Consider the following 23,349-nt stretch of genomic DNA (forward strand, 5'->3'; position numbering starts at 1 on the left):
TGATTTTAATGGCCGAGAAACGAAATTGAATAGTTAGTTAAAATATCAAGATGAAATTCACAATATGTTATGTGGTTGGTCTTTTTATTTACAGCTATAAATTTGTCATTATAACAAGTTTTTTTTAGTGAAACTTTTATTAAATCACCTCAAATATGTTCGTATTTCTATCGCATGTCGCATTACAATCGGCGGCGGTACTCCCAGGTTGATTGTAGTAGGGATGAAGTTGTATCATTAATTTCAAAAATAACTTTCAAGTCAGAGTGGCCGGTTGGTCTAAGGTGCCAGGTTCCAGAAAGGGAGAGTAGGTTAAAATTATATATATATATATATACTAGCTGACCCGACAGACGTTGTTCTGTACATAATAAATAAAATACTGTTTTTTATGAATAATATTTCAAAACATCTAGAATTACTTCGTAAAATATGCACCCTGTTGTTATAATGAAAATGATTCACAGCGGAACTGTCAAACCGTGCGTCACTAAATTATCTCATAGAAAATATGTCTATACAAAACAAAAATAAAAATAAAAATAATCATGGGTCCCAAATCGAAATAAAAACTATCTCTCAAATTGGACTAAACTGCACTCCATGAAGTAATCCCCATTAAAATCCGTTCATTAGTTTAGGAGTCCATCGAGGACAAACAACGTGTCACGTAATTTATATATATTAAGATAAAGCATTATATATAAATTTGTTTTTTTTTTCTATGCTGATATTAATATATTGTTGTTTAGTTCTATTGTTATGTTGTTTACAGGCATTGAACACATTTGAACGGGGAAATCATTCAAGATCACCTCACTGACATGCTAACGGCCATTCCCAATATTCAGTCTATCTCCGGTTGTAGCCTTATTTATCTCTATCTGTAGTAATGTAAGAGCGCTTTCACACTATGTCGGATCAGAGTCCGATCCGTAACCGTGAAAACACAGTCCGAAATAGTCGTAGAATTATTTCTACGGTTGACGGAGGCCGGATCAAGTGCGTAAACTACAATAGAAATAGTTCTACGACTACTTCAGACCGTGTTTTCACGGATACGATGCGGACTTTGATCGGACGTAGTGCGAAAGCGCTCTTATCGAGCTAAGATTAAGAGGATTTATATGGCAAATTAAAAATTAGATTCGTTATTCACAAATAAAATTTGAAAAAGAAAATTTCTTGAACGATGCGGTATTCGAACCCACGACCTCCGGCGTTCCGTGCCGGTACCAACTGAGTATGCTGTTTTAGTGTCTAGAAAATTTAATTCCCAATAAACAATGGCGTATTATATAATTTTATTCCAATAAAATTATCCAGTATGTAGCTAGCTTGACACAAGAAATTAAAATATCTGAGTCACATAGAAACTCCTTCACCATAAATAAATTCAGAAAATTTGAAATTCTACTTCAGTGCTTGGTATATATTATGTAGTTATGAAAAAAAAAATATTCATATTAGTATCTTTATAGAACTAAATTATGTTTAAAGTTTTAAAAACTGTAGGGTACTTTATTTTAATGATAAATTTTAAGTTTACAGGTGCGCAAGGTTAGTTATTGGAATGTAGGTAGGACCTAAGATTAAGAATTGGTCTCCGCTGCGCTCCAACAAGATACCGCAGGATTTTTATAAGATTAAATAATGATACTTTACTAATGTACATTCACAAAATTCTAATATACATATTAAAGAATTGCATCGAAGAATAAAATATATTTTATAATTAACTAGCTGACCCGACAGACGTTGTTCTGTTCATATTAAAAAAACAAGTCTTGCGGGTGGAATTTTGGAAAATCCGTTCTTAGATGACCTCTACTCGGTGAAAAGAATATTCCTACCAAATTTCAAGTCTTTAGCTCTAATGGTTCCAGAGATATCGTGACGAGTGACTATATACGTGGAAGTCTCTTATATATATATATAGATAGAAAATAGAAGAGATAAAATATTTGATTACTAAATAACTGTAATAAATTAATATTATACATAAATTTTTTGTAATAACCTAAGCTTTTCTCAAGTTAAACTTAGTTTAGTTTAAGTTATCCCTTCTGTCGGGCGTGCCGAGACGCACATGTCTTTTTTATAATATAAACGCACCATTTTAGCAATGGTTATAAAATTCCCGTATACAGAGTTGCGAGATATAATCAAGCACTAATAAACTTCCGAGAATAATTCTAGAGTCTATCTAAGAATGCCTTGTCAGTTGAATTCATATGAAGCAATTCTTAGAAGTGTTTGTTTATAGATATCAACTAGCTGACCCAGCAAACGTATTGCCGATATTAAAATCAAGATACAAGAGTAACTGTTGATCGTAGATGGGTGAAAATTTGAAGTTGTCTGTATTTTTTAATGCTGACTCATAATCAAACAAATTAAAAAAAAAATGTCAAAAAAATTAAAAAAAAATCTTGTGGACAACCCTTTACATTTAGGGGGATAAAAAATACCCAATATGTACTCAAAACTTCATGAGAATCGGTCAAGCCGTTTCGGAGGAGTTCAAAGTTTATCATCATGACACGACATTTTTATATATTAGATTACAGAAACTATCAAAATATTGTTAAGTGGCTAAATAAGACTGAATTATATTCGATCCAAGACAATGTACCTACTAGAGTATAGACAGACAAATCGTGTTTAAGCAGTATTAACAGGACTTGGGTACCTTCAAAAAAGCGGAAGCACCTTCATAAAAAGCCGGCAACGCTCCTGTCATTTCTCAGGTATTGCATGAGAATGTCGGCGGCGGTGATTACTTAACTCTCCTCTTCCATTACAATAAGGGGAAAGATACGCCTAAGATGGTAATCAATTTCAGTTATATTTAAATGGGTTTTAAACAATCAAGTTAAGATATGACGATCATTAAGAAAGAGCTTAATAAAGCGGCTATTGGTGTTGATTGAACTGAATTGGCTCAAGTGAGTGTTTGTAACAATTGAAATATTTTGATTGCTTAGTGATAAATTTGAATAAGTGCTGAAGATGATATCATATTTTGTTTTATACTATTAGATGTCTTAGATGTCTGCGCAGAGTTTTAGAATACTTCACATCTCAAGGAAGGACGATGGAAACCTTGAGAGAGAGAGACCATAGTGGTCGGCAAAATAGATGGGAAGACGCCTCGTGGACGCAGTCCAACACGATGGTCCGACCAGATCCGCTCCGTCCTCGATTTTACGGTTCACAATGCCTTTCACACCGCCAGAGACAGAAATAGATGGAGAGCGATCATACGAGAGAAAGTGATACAAAGGGGTGGTCACAATCCTCAGTACTGAGGATTACGACGCAGGGAGGAGGACTCTTAAATGATTTAACTTTTATTGAAGTTAAAATATGTTCAGATGATTTTGGGATGTTTATGTTAATGTCATATCGAGCCTTCTTTAATGTGTGAATTTATCATGTTGCTTAAATTTATTTATGTTTTGTGTAGCAAAACATATTATTATTTCATCAAAAAGTAAAACGGAAAAAAACATATATTTTTATCCTTGGAAAAGTTTAACTAACATAACTTTCGAACTACAATTTTTTGAATTTATATAATTTCCAATTAGAATCTTTAGTTTATTTTTTTCTGTCAGCAGTCCTATCTGAATGCCTCAACTTCTAAATAACTAAAAACTTCAACTTTTAAAGGTCGCCAACGTTCCAGTGATTCCTCTGGTGTTGCAAGAGATTGTGGGCGGCGGTGATCACTTAACAACATGCGACCCGTACACTCGTTTGTCTTCCTTTTTCCATAAAAAAAATGCCAAGTATATTCTCATACACCCTGAAGGACAAAAAATTAATAACTGCGAAATTCTCAAGGATCGTAAATAAATATGTAATAACGTAGCGGATCATTTGCGAGTCATAAAAAACAGCTGCTGTAAATGTGATCATCATAAAGACGGCTGGCTTAACAATCATGGATGTTTTAATTTATTTTACGTGATCTGTATCAAGGCTCTGATCTTACAAATAAACTTGGTATAAAGTTATAGCTGAGAATAAACCAAGAATATGCAAAATGTTTACAAATAGACATTTTGCTTACGATTGGTTTATTCGGACGTATAATGATTCCTGCATTTATTTGCAAGGCTGCTTGAAATTCGGAAAACTTTAGAATTATCATTGTATTGTCAACATTTCGCATATTCTTGGTTTATTCTAAGGTATAACTTTATACCATGTTTATTTGTAATGACGTTAATGTTCTACTTTGTATTTCATTCTAATGATTGTAGATTACTCAAAAACTATACTACTACAGTATACTATATTATAGTTATTGAGTATATACTTAAAGTAAAATACAGTTGATGCATCAATCCACACATAACGTAATTAAAATAAAGGCATTATGCGAGCATTTTATTAGTTAGTTATTATTATTATTTATATGTTGGCAACTTATTTTTGGCCTTTAGTGATGCTGATGCGGTATAGAGTGCACTGCATTCTTAAACAGAGCCCTATGATACGGAGATCATTATCAAAACTGCATGCAATTCTTTCACGTGATCATAGAGTTACCGCAAGCCTTACGGCCGTTCCTAATATTCAGTCTATCTTTTACTTGAGATAAAAATCGTAATTATCGTTGACTTTTCTGTCCCTATAAACTTAACGACGGTAACTCACCTGATGCGTAACGCGACGCGATTGGGACGACGTATAGCTTGCCAGCGATAGAAGTTTGTATGGAAATTACAAATCACGCGTCCCAATATAAGGCGATAAGAATGACTTATGGGGTATATTGCGACAGCTTCAGATTATTGACAGCTAATTACTGACAGTAGAAGGTAGTAATTTATCTCTATCTGTAGAGAGTATATTGGGAACAGCCGTTAGTGAATAATAACAGTTCAATACCCCGCACAATCCCACGTTAATTGTTTATTGCCAGGAACTTATTTATAATATAATGACGCCTCACTTGAGTTCCATACACTTATAATTCTAATCATATAAACAGTAAGCTCTGCGCGTACGGCTCAATAAGCCATGCATTAGACGAATATGTATTCAGATCAATTAAACTACTTGTTGCTATCCTATATTTTAAGGAGAATAAGTATGAAACGTACGAAGAACGAAATGAACGAATCATATACCATTGATCTTATAACGCATAATAAAACAACTAAGGGCGTACCTTGATATAACCTAGGTCCTTAAGAATCATTGAGAGCAAAATTTATTTTTATATCTTGACTGTTGCTTCTCAATATATTCTTGATAATGTTGTATGTACATTGGCACATAAGTGAATTTACTAGAAACTGGCATTACCATAATGCTAACACCAGGAACAGACATAAACTTATAATGCCTACTATTATGTCGAGTTAGTTAGTCCCCGCCCCGCAAGAGGGCGATGTATATGGTTTTACGACAAGATGTTCAAAACAAATGTATTACGAAATTCAAAAGAATTGTTAAAAAACGTTTGTGTGGTAAAGGTTACTATAACTTATATGACTTTCTTAATGATACAACAGATGGGAAAAGAAGCGACCGCCCTCAGGCTATTAAATAATAAGTTTAACGGTTAAACTATTCACTATAGTCACCGTAAATGAAATGGGGAAGATTTATATCGTAAAATCGATGGATTTGAAAAATATACGATAAACCTTAAGTCATAGTGGTCGGCAAAGAGCGGTTCCAGAGCCGCATGTGGCTGTTTGGCTCCTCGAGTGAGGCTCTGGTGCAATAGATTGCAATAGATAGATTCAAAAAACAAGGAGATATGACGGTTTAGATTTGGCCGTCTTTGTTTTGAATTGGAATTATTGGAGTCGGGAAAATGTGATATTAGTTGACAACACAAGTGGTGCTTTGAATGAATTGGAGAAGGAAGACATGATAATTTTCAACGCTTAGAATAGTATTACTGACTATTACTATCAGCTGACAAAGATCGCGTTTGCTGTTCTTTTCCTTTTCGGTTCTAAGTAAGTATGCGAATAATCTTTATCAAGCGTGAACATTATCAAGAGTTAACCGAGTAGTCGTCATTGATGAGAACCTGGAATCATGTTTACCTAACATTAAAAACAACAACATACTCGTACATACCTGACTTACACTTTCCAGGGAGATTTAGTTTTATTTAGTGTACTACTTAATTACTAAGCAAACAATTTTTATATATTTTTGTAGTGTTTATGATTGGCTCTGTGGCTAATAAGTTTTCCGACCACTGCCTTAGGACATCGAAAGAATTATAAAATTATAGTAATAATGTAGTAATTTGTCACACAATACCATACCACTTGACAATACAAAGAATTATTTGATTATAGTGTTACAAGATTGAACTGTTAATACGTCACATATTTGTTTTTATCTTTTGTCACAACGACGTTCTATACATAACAACGTAATAAATTTGTTTTCATAAATTTAATAAATATTAATTATTTATGAAAATTATGGCGTTCTGTAAAAAAAACGCCTGAGAGAAATAATATAACGGAGATGATAATTCAGGTAATTTCTGACAGTTAAAGCTCGTCTGCAAATAGCTAATATAAAGATATCGAGATCCATCAAAGCTGTTCTCATTAGTTATCCAGATACCATCCGTATCTAATTACACTCACAAGAACCTCAATCGAATACGCAAAACAGTCTATGATTATTATTTTAATATAGGTAATTTCCTCACTTCGCTGTTAGATACTTAAGAATCCTCGGTTACATATCTTAATCACGTCCGCTCTTTAAATAAATCTACGAGGTTAGTATTATAAACAATGATGTATTACTTAAAATAGTTCTAGGTTTTTTTTTATCATTGGAGACTTCTTTTCAAAGTTTGCCGGCTAGATTATGGATACCACAAAAGCCGGCACCTTTTTCTGCAGTGCAGCTTAATTCTACTAGATTAGTATAAAAAGACGTATTACTAATATCACTTAAGAATTAGTTGTAGGCTTTTTGTTATCAATGGGAGGCTTCTTTGCATAGGATGCCTGCAAGATCATGAGCACCACAAGGGCTGGCGCCCTTTTCTACCGTGAAGCTTAATTCTACCAGTTTATTAAAAAATAACTCTGTCGTAAATTCTACTACTTCACAGTTGAATGTGTGTGAAACACCTAAGTGACCGGATAGCCTGGGGCTAGATTATGATTATTTTATAGCAGTAACATTGACAGTATGTTTTATTAAAAAGAGCACAAAAATGAATGCTGGAAGAGTTTCTTGCGCCGCTCCTTCTCTCTCAGAGCGCCAATTGTTTCCGAAGCGGTGGTAGTGTTAGAAGCGACATCAAAAAGAATTCAATTTTGAGAAATAAATTCTCTTGATGATCCTCACACCTGGTAATAATTTCTTAAAATTCTCTGATGAAGTGTATTTAATAAAGTACTTACTGGGTTCGCAGCCGGCTTCATCAGCGCCATCGTTACAATCTTGCACCATGTCACACCTCACTTCATTCGAGACACACCGCGTCTCGTCGCACTGGAACCAGCCTTCGGAACAGTCTGCTGACAAATATATTTTAAGATAGACTAACAATATAACGACGTATAGATAAACGAAGAGTGCGAGAACCTACGAACTTCTCTAAAAGAGATTTTGATTGACAAGGCGTTAACATTCAGCCTTTAGTACTTTGAATATTACATCACTAGCTAACATACTAAGCCTTTGAGATGTGGACGTATCGTAGGATGCTTCGCATAAGTTGAACGGCTAAAGTGTCTATTGGTAAGGGGCTCCTGTTTCCACAATTAGACCGCTCAGTTGGGTCCATTTTGCATGCAGTGTTGGCCAGTCATTCCAACCAGCCCAGCTTCTTCCAGAAGTTCAGAACACTCCTGGGGTGTTCTCAGACATCCTGGAGCGCTTGTATTTAGTAAGGTTTTTGCCCGTTGCTTGGCCACCCCAGCACATTCCAGGATTACACGAGTGACCGTTTCATCCTCGGCTAGACAGCCCCAGCACCTAGGACTCCGTTACGCCTATTGTAAGTAGGTGTTTGTTCAGTGATGTGTGACCCGTTAGGGTGCTGACACTGATTTGGATGTCATGTCTGTTTAGGCTGATAAGTCGAAGTATCAGTTTAGGCGATAGTGCAGGAATCGCTTCTTTCGACTGTCTACAGCCTGAGACATTTGTCCATCTGGTTCTGTGTAGGTTGTTGGTGAGAGAGCGTATCCATGACCGCATTTGGCTGAACGGTAGCGGCAGGTAAAAAGTGAATAACGCAGAGGTCTTTGTCAAAATGCAGATAAGCATCAAGTTAGTGAGAACCATGAAACAGCGTAAGATGCCGTACCTCGGTCTTATACTGCGCCTGCTGCAAACAATTTTGATGGAGAAAATTGCTGGGTTAAGAGGATGAAGAAAGAAGATTTGGAAATATATGGGAGTGGACTGAGAAGTTTACAAAACAGATTGCTGACCTCCAGTAATTGAGAGGCACGTGAAGAAGAAGAAGCTAACCTACACACTGACAAATCAAAATAGTTTACGCATCGTCGGACTGTCTTGCCGTCTATACGTAAGTATATTCTACGTCAATGCCATTGACAACCTGGCATGGTAATAAGCAATGGGTTTAAGTTAGGTTTCGATATTTCTTTGCATGTTTTCAATAACAGAATTTATTGTTATCTGGCCCACTCTGGTCTCACAAATGATTTAACAAAATGATAGTAGGTATTATAGAACATAATTAATATGTGGTCCCAAAGATCTCTCATTCATGTTTGTCATGGCTGTTTAGCTGCATGCAGTAGTTTCGATCTTAGTTAAAATTCTTCAAAAATGCACTATAATTTAGGGCAGGTAATAATGAACTTTGAATCAGATCGGCCACAAAACTCAAGGTGATGACGAAGTGTTCGGGCGATCTGTTTCCGGCACATGCTATTTTAATTAACATCATCTATTTTATGTTAATCATGTCATTTTATGATCCTGCAAATGCCAAGAAAATTGTTGTTAAACTCGGATTGCCTGTGGCGGGATGCTGGAGAACAGTGCCATGAATAGGTTGCCTGTAAACCAATACAATTTATCGTCAATTTTGTCGATGTTACAGATACGTGATAATGGCTTGGAAATTAAAATGTTTATTTAAAAAAACAGATATGGCTGAGGAAAAAACAGCTGAAATTAGGAAATTATAACACCTCCACCGTTGAAGAAGAAGTATGTACAACATTTTTTATGATATAGAAGTTGTAGCAAAATTTTATAATATCCACGTAAACTTCTTTTATCTACACCCATGCTTTAAATCCTCTATTAAAGATTCTAAAACAGTTAGCTTATTGCCAATATTAAAACACCCAATATCCTAATAACCATAACATCATCCAAACGAGTGTTTTAATGAAATTCAGTTCAACATTATATCATCCGTTTTCATTAGAAAACTCCTTTGGATGATATTATGGTTACTAGGACTGGCTTTATTAATGTTAGCAGTAAACTTACTGTTTCAGAATCTTTTATAGAGGCTTCATATTATAGGTGTAGATAGAGTCTTGTATGCAACTGTTGATCATAAGGTATTAATACACTCATATGATACTGTTATCACACGACGCTAATACAAGTAGAAAGACCCACATCCATATTTTAAATTCCCTAATTACACAACAGTTGCATACATAACTATAACGTACGGATTAGTCGATGTTAATTGTTTACCGCCGCCCATGCTCTTTTGCAACACCAGAGTAATTATATTAACATTGCTGACCCTTTAAATTAAAATTAAATTTTCAGATCACTCCTCTTGATAAATGTGGAGATGTCTATAAGCCAAGCAATTGAGCAGTTCACAGAGCACTGGATCAATAACAATTCGAGCACCTCTGCGTAGTTGAAGTTCAAATGGCTGTAGCTGATACTGGGATGCACCATACGTGAAAGCATACTACAAAGCCTCCATAACCTGCGGAATATCCCCGGCTTGACATGGTGCCTTTACCCCCTTCTTTGAAAGCAATGTGGTGTTACCGTCCAGATCACCGCGGAGTTGGCAATTACTCAAGATTTTATTGCAACACTAGGCGAGCCATTAAGCGTTTTTCGGAAAAGCAATATATGTTTCTTTTGGGGTTAACGCGCTAAATTATTGTTACACAATTATTATTAACTTCACCTGTATGTATGTTTGTTTGTAACCGACTCCGTTAGGCGCGATTTTGACCCACTTCAAACGGCCAGATTTCGTTCAATCTTCGTAGATTTATCGAGGACCGATGGCAATACTTTAGATAAAATTATTCCAATTGATAATTTGCAAAATAATATTTTTGTCAATTTATATATTTTTCATCTATAGCCTATGAGGCAGGGATTGATGTTAATTTTTAATTTCAAATTCAATTGTTTAGTGTTAGGTATTCTATAAAAAATTGTGATTTTAGTTTTTTTAAACTACTATTTATTTCTGGGTGTCCTTTTATGTCTTGAGTGTTTGTTTTAAAGTTACTGTAAGAGTCATTTTTAACATCATTGCAAATTTCGAATTGTAAAAAGTCCGCACAAATTGAGGACCTATTTCTAATTAGTCTGTTTGTATAATTATTTGTCCATTATATATGAGTGTAACCTACTATACACAGGTGTATGTGTTATGTTGTGAAATGTTTGCCATATCTTTGGCACATCATCATTATTCACCATCTGGTGAACCTTATTCTTTACTCAAGCAAACAATTACGTTGAGCGTAATTTATAAATTCTCAAAGTGTACAAAATTGTTCTTACCGGGTTCCGGATCAAATGTCACGTCTTCCAGTGTACTCGTTTCTAATAATAAAACAAAAAAAAATAATTATCAAAACAAAAAATAAAAAGAAAATTTCATGCTAATTTTACGATTTGAATGTTGCTTACCAAAGTTGGTTGGCACTAATGTTGTAGTATATGGCACTCCATCTCCTTAGTAAAAAAAAAGAAACAAAATTAGAAAAAAAATTAAGATAAATTTACTGACATGACTGACAGTTTTGTTTTCTTCGGAATTGAAGCATACATTTTTTTTTAAAATTGAATTCTGTATACGTCAGTAAATTAAATAAAAATCAAAAGTTATATTCTAATTATGTCTGAATTACTATAATTCATATAAAGAACAAGAAAAGACTTTGACATTTAATGACAGAACTAGAAATAAAAAATAAACAAAAAGATACTTGTGTTATGTCACTTTTACCAGAACAATTAAAAATGCAATCTGCTTGTGAAAATACTTTTTACAAATATTAAAATGTATTTATTATTTAATATTAAAATAAATTGCCAAAAATTATTCTTACCATTATTTTCTTCTGATTCGCGTGGCGGTTCAGTTATTTCTAACAAATTAAAAATAAATATAATGTTAATACAAAAAAAGAGAGTTTTTTAATTTTATAAAAATAAAAGAAAACTTTGTTATTACTATAATTACTTAGTTAATTATTAGTTATTACTAAAAAAAAAAATATTATTAAAAACTAGTTAGCAAGATCATCGAAATATTGAAGCTCTATTGAATATTCTCAAAATTTATTTTCACTTTAATTTTACCTGGTTCAGGGGTAGATGAATGTGACTGAATAGAGATTGTTTGAGTTTCAGTAGAGCTGGAAGTTCCAGGATCAATGGGCTCATCTATGTTGATGCCTATTTTTAAAGAACTTTAATTAGTTTAATTATTAAATAAAAAAAAGTAATATAAAAATTAATAAAAAAGAACAAAATAAAATAATCAAATTCAAAGTAATAAAAATAAAAATATACCGAAACCGCATTCTAATTCATCCTCTCCTCCCGAACAATCATAATTATTGTCACATCTCTGTATTTTTAGATAACAACTGTTATCGTTACATCTTAGTTCGCAGTTATTATCAATTTCGTTCGCAACATTGTCATCAGTACTATTGGTACGTTGATCTTCATCAACTAACCCGGGATCTGAGATTTAAAGGAAAATTTAGTTTAATACTGAATTCAGTATTACATTAATGGGTTTACCTGACTGTTCTGTAAAATTGAGTAGAGTGGTGATAGTATTAATCTATTTCAAGCCTAGGATGAAGTATATATGGATATGCTTACAAATAATACCATGCCTAAACGAGATTACAACATACAAGAACAGCTAGAAATAAAAAGGACGAAATACAAATATTCTATGTCTTTTTCAGTTACACGAACACAACACGTCACTTGTGCTCGTGATGTATTTGTAAAAAAAATCATGTTTAACAGTAATTTAAGCGGTAAAGTTAAATAGTAATTGATTGTTTGCAAAAGTCATACTCAATTGAAATCAGTAAACATAACCTACCATTTCATACTTAAGTACGATTTTGAATTTTAATACCTTGATTTGTTAAAGTATATGATATTGATGCATGATAAAGAATTCTACAATAATAGAAAAATTATATAAAAATTTTAATTATCACCATAATCAATAAATATATTATTCCACCAACTTGGTTATACGTAGTAGCTAGTATAAAGTAAGTTCAAATTATCTGCTCTCGGAACAAAGGGCAAGCTTGTCCAGGTTATAATATTGTTTGTCCCTTTCGGATGTACGTTCATGACAAATCTAGTTCATACTTCATCCTAGATTTCATGCAGGTGTTACGTACACCTTTATAATCAATGAAGTTCGTCATTTAAATAACAAAGAACGGACTGGATTAAAATCGCTTGTATATTGAAATCGGTCATAAATTCCGGGAACTGGTAGATTATTTAAAATGATGCAGCAAGTCAGGGAGTTTTTACCAGACAGCATAACGGTCTTAATCCAGATGGGGTGGGCATAATATTGCACAGAAAATTTATTGAATCAGTCGATATTTTACGAAAATCCGTTATTATTTTAAATATTATAAGTATAGCCGACGACCGATATAGCCGAATGGTTAGTGACCCTGACTACTAAGCTATAGGTCCCGGGTTCGAATCCCGGTAGGTGCAATCATTTATATGATGAATATGGATGTTTGTTTCCGAGTCATGGATGTTTATATGTATTTATGTATGTTTAAGTAAGTATATTGTATTAAATATATCGTTGTCTTGTACCCATAGTACAGGCTATGCCTAGTTTGGGACAAGATAATTTGTGTAAGAGTGTGTTAATATTAATATTATTATATTAATATCTTGAAATTCAGGTGAAACATATTCTACACGATTTTCGCCTTTCGTGTTTCGACCGAGATTTATCGATAAATGGTATGGTTAGCCCTCTATGGTATGGCGCATCTCATAGCATGTAGACTTACACAACATGAGGAATTAACAATAAAGATTCATAGTATTTCTTATTCGACTATATTTGGACTGTAGTTGTTATTTTTCCAAGATTTGAACGTTTTTCATTGATTTTATTAAATAGGTATACATAAGTATAGCAACTTATTTGACAACAATCTCACCCCTTTGACCTTTAGTTTTTGGTAAGAACGCAAGCAATGAAAAATTGGAAAATTGATTTCATGAATATAACAAATAAATAATATATTTTAATATTCTTGTTCATTTCCGGAATAAACTTGAAGTGTGCCAATTTTCACTCCACCGTATGCATAAGTAAAGTAACTTAAGTAAAAAATTTAACCGTTTTGTTTTAACATCATATGGGATGAGGTGTAGAATTTAAAACATTTTAAATTTATTTTTATTGTAATAAAAAAAGCAAAAGGAATCACAGGAGCATTGCTGGTCTTTCGGGTAAGTATTATTCATGTGAATTGATAGAAAAATTACATATCTATTAATTTTTTGGCGTATTAAGTAAAACACCTTACATAGTTTGAAAGAAACATTAATTGCTACAAACCTGAGTCTACAATGGTCGCACTAAATTCAGTTACATCATTGATGAGAACATAGCCCAATCTTTTATTCTTCTTAATGTGATCGCGGAGTATGTCAGCTACTTTGTTCACGTCTTCTTGTCCGTTTGATACTATTTCTAATGTAACATTGCAAGAAAACTCGTCGGTGGGTCTCGTTCTGAAAAAATATGAATGTATATTAAATATTTATTGTGATAATTTCTTTAAAATAGATTATTTTGTAAATTTAATAGATTTAATACATTAAAATATAGAGCATAATGATGACGCTGTAGAGAAGCATAGTCACAGTAGTGAGTAAGTAAAATATAATTTGTGGGTTATCTTCGTTTTTATCTTATTACTTAAAAACTCCGGTTGTTTTTGGGACAAAATCACTTATATTTGATTATATATAAAGCGTCGTCTACAATAAATAATATTTATTATGCAACAACTTAAGAAGGAAATCCATACGTAATAAGGTCATTGTCCTTTAGGAAATGTTTCTAGTGAAGTTCTTGTCAATTGCTCGCGATTCTTCATAGTCAAGCGCTTTAGATATTCATATTCAGAAACACGCCAATTTTTTACCATACATACCAAGCCAACCGCCAAAATCATAAACATGCCAACTGACTTACAGTCTTATAGGAAACAAATGGACAAGAGACCGAACGTTGTTCATAAATAGAAGCCACACTTGGTATAATAACTGATGAGTAACTGAGAATAAATCCATGGGGAGAGGCTAAGCCCCAAAACTAGTATTTGCAACTATTTTTCCCATCAAAATTGAGAGAAACGCTAAAAACCTACAAAGCAATTCTACACTGGATTAGAACTGTAAAAACAACCTTAATGCCCTGACCAACTATTAAAATTAGATAGGTACCAGGGTATTAATATTTATTTTTCACTTACTCCAACTTAAACTTTTTTTTTCCAGACGGAGACATATTATCCCTAGTCAGCCCTGAACCGATTTGTGGAATCACTAGATTGAAAGAATACTAATAACTTTGGATTCCATTTCAGCCGGAAGACGTCCACTGTTGACGAAGACCTCTCCAAAAGATCGCAATGACGACCGGTCCAAAAGTTTTAAACAAAACTTTCATTAATAGATATGTCCCAAAAATTTCAAATAACTCAGGAGCCGTGACACAAAACTAGCCTATCTTGCACTAATATTTGTAATATAGGTAAAATAAATAGATAACAATAACTTACTGGATTCTGACGAGGCTTGCTTTGTATGTTCCAGGAACGTCTCTGAATACATTGTTGACAGCATTAGACAGATTTCTGGAGAAGGTCTGGAACGCCTCCGAGTCTCTGTCAGAATACTCCTTCTTGTATGGCTCATTCACAACAAAAGACACACGAAGCGTTTCCGTGGCTGAAATCAAAATCATCCTTACTTGAGCTACATTTTAAAAACATCAACAATGCATTATTTTTAAACGACATTATAAATGGCGGATTTTATTTTTATTTTGTATTTATTTTATTGATGTTGTACTTTTTTAAGCGCGTTATGAAAAAATGATGAGAGTGAAATTTTAAGATGCGCGCGCATCACAGTAACACAAAAGTAACAGGTTGAAGTTGGTTCTATTGTTATACTATTAGTGAACTATTGACTACTAACTGAGTTATTATTATTTTTTTGGTTTCTTCGTCCATTATTAGGATAGGCATAGGATTCAAGCCCACACAGTATACATTATTTATTTATTGCATTTTTAGAAATATCATTATTAGAAGCAAAAGTGAAAAAGTTCCTAAGAAGTATAACTTCTTGCGTGCATACATAAGTACACACACAATTTTATTAATTACTCCTATTACACTATTGGTGGAGTGGAGAAAAAAAAAAATGACACACACTCATAAGTTTGTAGATGATATATGTCAGACTCGTATGTTCCAGCTGTCACTTGTCAGTTTCGTAATTAAATTGAAGTGGTTTTGTTTACAAGTAATATTTTATAGCATTTGAGGGTAATTTTGAATTTTAATTTTATTCTGCTTAATTGTTAAATTTTAAAACACAAATAACTTTTCCGATTCACTGTTAAATTTCGAGATAACATTAAACCATGTACTACACTTCTACACTTTGTGTTATCGACACAGTCGCTGTGTTAAGCGGCCGAATTAGGACGGTCGCGCGGACAGACCGGTTTGGGATACGATACGGCCGCGTAGCAGAGAGCCGTCACTTTTTTTGATATTAAATATCATAATATTTCCCTAATAATGTATAAATGGAAGGTGTCACTAAGCTTGGTGTCTTCGTCAGCTTTGATTATGGTCATTGATTTAGATTAATTTATTTTTATTCAAAGATTTATTACATTACATTTAGGTATTCCCATTATTTTGTATATATATATAAACGTAGTATAACTACTAATAAAGCAGGAATCTGCAAGTATACGCAAGAGTAAAATTCTTATCAGTCCATAAACAGTTGAGATATGAAAGAAATGAAATCGAATGATCTGTAATTGGTGCATAAGAAATATGTATACAAAGTACCACATATTGAAATTTGTTATTATTTATACTTACTCTCTTCCCTAATTTCATTTCTATCTGGTTGTCCTGACCCAGCATCAAAGTCATCGTTCGTTTGGGAGATTGATGCGTCTTCATCATCAGTACTGAAATAAGTAAACAAACCATTTTTTATTATTTATTCTTTTCAAGTATTGACAGAACCACAAGCATACCTAAGATAAAATACCAAGTCCATTTTAAGAAACAATATTAATAGTTTTGATATTTAATTAAATAATGTTAACGTTATGTAGATAAGATGATAAAAACTCGTAGCATGAAAGCGATGCTCGGATTGGAGCACAAAGGCAACTCTAGCTCCTTGAATTGTTTATATTTCAGACAAGTACTTCTTGATTGACGTATGCCGTTGATATACGGCTCTGCGATAATCGCAAGATATGCCTATACCTATATAAAGGGCAGGTCATTAATTAATGTGTCCAAAAACGTGATATAATTTGTAACCTACAGACGCACGATATGTTTTTTTATAGAAATTGTGAGTCCACCCAGAGGCAATGCAAGAAAGTCTTTAAAATTTATAAGCAAATTATTGCGAAGCTTTTTAAATTAATGTGGAGTGTACTTCCGATTACTTTGAGCGAAAACACCTTTTCGCATTTTATCTCACAGAATAACTTAAGCTGCGGCTGATCAAATATTTTTTATGGAAGACGAAGCTGAAGACGATGATAAACGAGCGTACGGGTCAACTGTTGTTAAATGATCACCGCCGCCCACATTCTCTTGCAACCACAGAGCGATTTTAATATTATTCTATTCCATCCACAGATTTGCAATAGAGTTGCAAGATGGCAATGTACGATATTTATCTATACAGTCTGAGTCTCTATTTTTTATACCGCAAAAATTTAAATTATTGAATTTTTTTTATTACTTTATATGGCCATACAACGTTTGCTGGGTCAGCTAGTAATTATATAAAATTTAAGTGTCTGTTTGTAACAGTCTAAATAGAAGCATTTTACTAAGCAGGTATACATTTCATTTGATATACCTAGTAGCTATAGCCAGCCATTTTTCACTATGGCTTATTTCTTTAGTATAATAAATAGTTTAACTTTAACACTTACAGACTTCACGCAAAGGTAAGCCATAAGTTGCATCGCAAACGGATGATTGGAATAGAAATACATTAAATACGAATAAACAAACATAATGTACAAGACTGAATTGAAAAAAAAATATATTTCGTTGAAAACTAGAAAGCGGAAGTTTACGAAAACGTCGCAATCTTAACATTGAAACAGATCTGTTGCGAATCAAATGAGTTTTATTAAACTTTAGAGATGTCGTCTTTAATAAAAAATGGTATATTTTAATATTTACAATATTGGCTATCTACTAGTGAAACTAATGATCAGCCTCGCCAGTTTAGAGATGACAGACGGAATAAACAGACTCATTTTTTATTTATTTTATTCTTATAAGGTATATGGAAAATGTGAACTATTCACTAACAATAGGTTATATTCAACAGAGCCTTAAATTTATTTTATATTTAAGGTATAAATACCTTCATAGTCTTAGTAGCAATACCAATATTAATATTGATTTTTTTGTATCTGTTGATTTTCGTTGAAATCTTCCGGAAATATTTTTCAACTAGTGCAGTCGTATTCAATTTATTATAAAAAAGATTATTATAATTAATTTAGAAACATACCCGAAATCGACGTCATCATCTTCCAAGTCGTTCGATCGGATATTTGAAGAGTCTGAAAAAAGTTACAAAAAAAGTGAACACTTTGGAAATTATAATAAAAGTTGACTTTTTCAATTTCAACTTTTTATGATGGTATGTTTCGGAAAAACTATAAAATTTTACTTCCTATGCTGCTTCTTTTCTATATTGTCATAAAGGATTTGAATTTGAAGATATATCAAATTTGATTGAGATATCAAACCCAAAGTCAAATAAACTTTAATCAATTAGGCTTTAACTTAGCGCGTTTGACTAGTCACTATAAATAATTCATTTAAACTCTACCATATGTTCGGAAAAAGTAGAGCTTCTGAGAAGAACATACAAGAATATTAACGGCCACGCATTTCAATCCATAGAGTATTTTATATTGTAATATACAAAACAAATTATTTGTAAGGTGCTGCATTATTAAAAATTTAAATGTATCGTATAAAATAAATTAACATCTAAGGCCTATTATAATGTGGAAGATAATTTGAATGATAAAGATAGTTGGAATTAATGTTCTAAATTGTGTTAATGAATATTGTTATACGCATTTGAATGCTATTGTAACTTTTGTACTTCATCCTGACTTGCATCACAAAACTTATAAAGTTTTACAGTGAATAAAGATATTTTGACTTGACTTGACTTGCTTCCGATACATGTTAAAAGTGTTTTAAACAGCGAATATTTAATAAGAAGTAATAACGAATAAATTGTATAAATATAAATTATTCTATATTGGATGCATCAACCTCTAGTTTGAAGATAGAAGAGAATGAGTGTTCGTTGCGGTATTATCTGCTGAAGACAACGCTAGAGGAACAGCGGACCAGCGAAGAGCAAATTCGGAAAAGTGGACACAAATAAAAATTTCTATCATTTTCCAATCTATGATCCACTCTGAGCTTGAATTCATTGTTTGTCTAAGGATGCTTCGTGAACATGATGGTCGTGATTACTCTCATAATTAGTAATCGCATCCAAACAATCCAATGATTTATTGGTTATAACAGGTCGACCTGGCACCACAAGCAGCACTCGTTCACAAGTTGACGTATGGATAGCCATTGTTCCCTTCGCACATAATTGACGGAGCAAGGTGATGACCCAGCATACGACGCCGCCGCAAGCATTTGCAATAAACAAATCAACTACATTGGCTTCTTATTACTTAATAGAAGAAATAACTACATATATTAACAAACAAACACCTGTATATATCAACTTTTTTGATTTGACAAAGGCTTTCGATTTTGTTGATCATCATATTTTAATATATAACTGTGAAAAATATGGTTTAAGAGACCCTGCTTTAAAACGGATCGAAAGTTATTAAGTGGATAGTCAACAGATAGTAAAAGTAAATAAAATTAGAAACTGTAGATGAATAAACAAAAGTCACCCTGTTTAGTTATTAAATTTGGAATTCCTCAAGGTAGTCTTATGGGACCTTACTATTTGAAGATTGGAGTGGCTGTTAAAACTAAAAAGAAAAAAAAGCATAGAGGACTATGTTATCATATTGAAAATATAAAAGATTTTTTTTGTAATATTTTTTATCACACTATTCTTTATTAGGCTTATTGAAAATTATTTTCTACGTTTGGTTTTCAAATAAAGGTTTTTTTAATTTTAATCTACGCTTATTATTCAGGAAGTTGTCTCAATACGTAATTCATGATCAAGTATGTTTTGTCACCGTCTTAATAACTATGTCAAAATGAGACAATAATCACTACATTCCGAATCGAACGTATCGAGACACCTTCTGGAACCCACCCCTAAAAAGCGGTCCCCATTTTATTATACCTATTCTGTGTTCTTTTGATTTCAACTGTTCAATTGCAATTCCAATATCTACTTACCGAAAATATCACGAGCCAGTCGTCGTAAGCGTCCTCCGATCCCTATATCCTCTGAATCCACCTCCAGAAACTCATTTGGTGCTTCATCGTTATTTTCCAAATATAAATCTTCCGCAGTGACCTGTAAGTTAAATTAATATTATTAGAAATCTAGAGTTATCTCTTTCATTGAAGTAACTTCGTATTTAAATTGTGTGTCTAGTATTATTGTACTAAGTGACAGTAGCCATGCGCGCCATTGAGAATATAATAGAATCGCTTAAAAAATTTATACAGAATGCAAACGTGTTACTATATATATAACTAGTAGTTGCCCGTTGTATTCGCAACTAAAGGTTTTATCTCATTAAAATGTTTAAGTAGGGATAACAGAGAGAGTTGTCATACTGAAACATACAGGGCAAGCCTATCAGCCATTAAGTTAGCATAGCAACATCCTATTCTGCACGGACGCACGCCAAGACAGTACCAAAAAGTACACCAAGAGTAACTTTTAAGTTTCACCGAAATCTTTTGAACAATAGGAGCTTTACGAATCAATGGTAATTTTATAATCCTATTTATGCTAAAATGATTTAGACTAGTCTTTGAACGAACTTCTTTAAAATTTGCTGATAATGTTCTTGTTTTGCGCTTGCGTTGCAAACCAACAACCAAAGACGGTTATTAGTTAACATCAGTCGACTCACAGGTTTCATCCTTCACAGGTTCGAATTCCGGCAATTGCAAACGTGTGTATGTTGAATATAATGTTTTGCATTGTGTCGTGAATTTTTAAATATATATTGATTTATGATAACTTATGCTTATATATACAGTGACTGTGCGAAGGTAGAAATTTCTCGTATAACGCGCGGTTGTTTGTTTACACGAACGTTTTACGAAATAGAAAACGGTCCAACTTATCAAATTACAAATTGACTTTTTAACTTAATGTTTTTTTTTATAAAAATGAGGGATGAGATGAGCAGGACGTTCAGCTAATGGTAATTGATACGCTCTGCCCATTACAAGATTATTGAAAACCTAAAAATTCCGAGCGGGACTACAACTGCGCTCGTCACCTTGAGACATAAGATGTCAAGTCTCATTTGCCCAGTAATTTCACTAGCTACGGCGACCTTCAGACCGAAACACAGTTATGCTTAAACATTACTGCTTAACGGCATATAATAAATAGGCGCCGTTGTGTTACCCATAGTCTAACCGGCATCCGGTGAAAAGGACCGTCCACTGGTATATGTATAACAAAATTTAATGAAAAATTTCACAATGTAGGCTGTTGTGGTATTTCATAGACTCTATTTGCAATGCTACGAAGATACATTACTGTTAATTAATCCATAAAAAATCAGAAATTATTTCTTCGATTGATCTGTCTTTGCGTTTAAATGAATTCATTTTAGAATAACAGAATAAGTTTACTTGTCACCGTATGTTAAACAATTAACGGTTTCTGGGATGTCTCCAAGCTGTAGGTAAGGTGCTTGCAAACTCTGGGATTGGTCGGCGCAAAGTTGCCCCGCCCAAAATAACGATTTGGCAACTCACCAGCTATAGAATTCAGTCAATTTACCCGAATTAGATAAAATTTATCCACTTGCAGAACGTGTTAAGATGTCGCCATGTCTCGAACTCTAGTTAAACTCTATTATTTACTAACTATCGTTTAGAAGCGATTGTATTTAGTTTTGAGTGTTGTTTCACCAGATTTCAGGTAAACTGGTATAAGAAACTTGTAAAATATTTATCATTCAACTAGCTTTTACTCGCAACTTCACTCGCATTTATAAGTGTAACCATATTAGTTGAATAAATAATATTTGTTAATAGTTGTATAAATGCATTATACAAAACAATCATAATATATCTCTCATTGTTAATGCAGTCCATAAGAAACCTTTTTGTTTTGCCGTTTTTTTTCTGACTTACTTTGCAAATTCGATTACCATCAAAAGTACCTTCTATTTTCACAAATAATGTGGGTTTCTATTGATAACAGATTTTTCAAAATTGTTTTATTAGATCCATTGATTAGCACTACAATCTCACAAACTTTATCTATTTATAATATTAGTATTGATAAATTATGCCATAGACCGTATTTTATCATAGTGCAATTTATGCGTATATATTACGTTAGTAAAGCGATCATGACAAATTCTATTACCACAATCACGGCTAGGATAAGTTTTTTACGGAAATCCGATTCCTTCGTCTCCTCACCGCAATATCACCAAATCACTGCCCCAATCATACTTTTTGCATATATTGGCAGAAAATATGCTCTGCAAATGTCACGCAACGTCCGGTTAAATAAAATAATAACAAAAATGTAACATCTATACAAAAACCTAATGTAAAAATAATACTACACACGTTTAAAAAGTACTTATTACATTGCTAGATTTTTTATTGAAACCACTAACATTGCTATATGTATTTCTGTAATGTTTGAGATGCTTTTTAAATTTCGCGTATTTTTTTGTTTAGAATTTATTGTATGCATAAGATCAAGGACTATAGTTCCACTATTTAAATATGAAAAGGTCTTTAAAATTATTTTGTAAATAACTAACTTCTGAGGACAATGACAAACAGAACAGAATGATACAAATGTAAACCTTCTCCTCTTACAAGCTGGCTGACAATACGTATGTTGGAAATTTACATTACAATAATACGTTATCCAAGGGAAGAGAATAAGCGATACCTAACGAGGATACAATTTATATGCACGGGACGAAGTCGAGGGTTTGAATATATCCGATGGGAAAGTACCTTACGACGAACAAGTAATTTATAGAAAATCTTTGAATGCAGAATTAGTAACTTTTAAGAATAACATGAAGTCTTCTTTCAGTAAAATACCCTATCTACGATATTTAAGGTACTTTCCCTTCATGTCCCTTAACTTTGAGACACCATGTATAGATAAAAACTTCAATTAAAATTGTTGCAATTTCAATATGAAGATACTTTCCGCACAAGTGTAGTAAAATAGTATTTTATGCAACAGTTATATAAAAGGGGTTAAAAAACGCGAGCGCATATAATATTTTTTCTACGACTTGGTACTTTGATTTATTAATAAACAAACAAATAACACAAGTTTTCGAGTTGCCGCTTAAATGGGCAGGTAATATATTGTGAGTATACCTTCACACTTTTCTCTTGTGAGTGGTTTAATTTTTCCTTCGAGGTATAGCAAAGGTACACCCATACAGCCATCGCGGGAAAATTTAAAAATTTGAAATATGAATAGTTGGTTTATTGCCTCTACGGTATTTAGCAAATTTTCGAGAATTTGTGAATATAATAATATTAACACAAGGGACAC

The 23,349-nt window shown here is 33.0% G+C and overlaps 1 protein-coding gene across 12 annotated transcripts in view; it reads right to left on the reverse strand.

Moving 5' to 3' along the window:
- The window catches only part of LOC126978278 (basement membrane-specific heparan sulfate proteoglycan core protein), a 225,620-nt gene that overhangs the window by 144,517 nt on the left and 57,754 nt on the right, over positions 1-23,349 (reverse strand). For 9 of the 12 annotated variants that reach the window (XM_050827015.1, XM_050827020.1, XM_050827019.1 and 6 more), the window contains exons 2-12: positions 20,010-20,130; positions 18,115-18,166; positions 16,437-16,528; positions 15,090-15,258; positions 13,859-14,034; positions 11,791-11,967; positions 11,578-11,673; positions 11,325-11,363; positions 10,903-10,947; positions 10,774-10,815; positions 7,413-7,529 (exon numbers count right to left, since the gene is read on the reverse strand). In XM_050827015.1, coding sequence (XP_050682972.1) covers positions 7,413-7,529; positions 10,774-10,815; positions 10,903-10,947; positions 11,325-11,363; positions 11,578-11,673; positions 11,791-11,967; positions 13,859-14,034; positions 15,090-15,258; positions 16,437-16,528; positions 18,115-18,166; positions 20,010-20,130 — 1,126 coding nt within the window. The remainder of the gene's footprint in view (positions 1-7,412; positions 7,530-10,773; positions 10,816-10,902; positions 10,948-11,324; positions 11,364-11,577; positions 11,674-11,790; positions 11,968-13,858; positions 14,035-15,089; positions 15,259-16,436; positions 16,529-18,114; positions 18,167-20,009; positions 20,131-23,349) is intronic. The other 3 variants (XM_050827016.1, XM_050827018.1, XM_050827017.1) reach the window with 3 other exon arrangements.

This window comes from Leptidea sinapis, chromosome Z, assembly GCF_905404315.1.
Source record: "Leptidea sinapis chromosome Z, ilLepSina1.1, whole genome shotgun sequence".
Lineage (NCBI taxonomy): Eukaryota > Metazoa > Arthropoda > Insecta > Lepidoptera > Pieridae > Leptidea > Leptidea sinapis.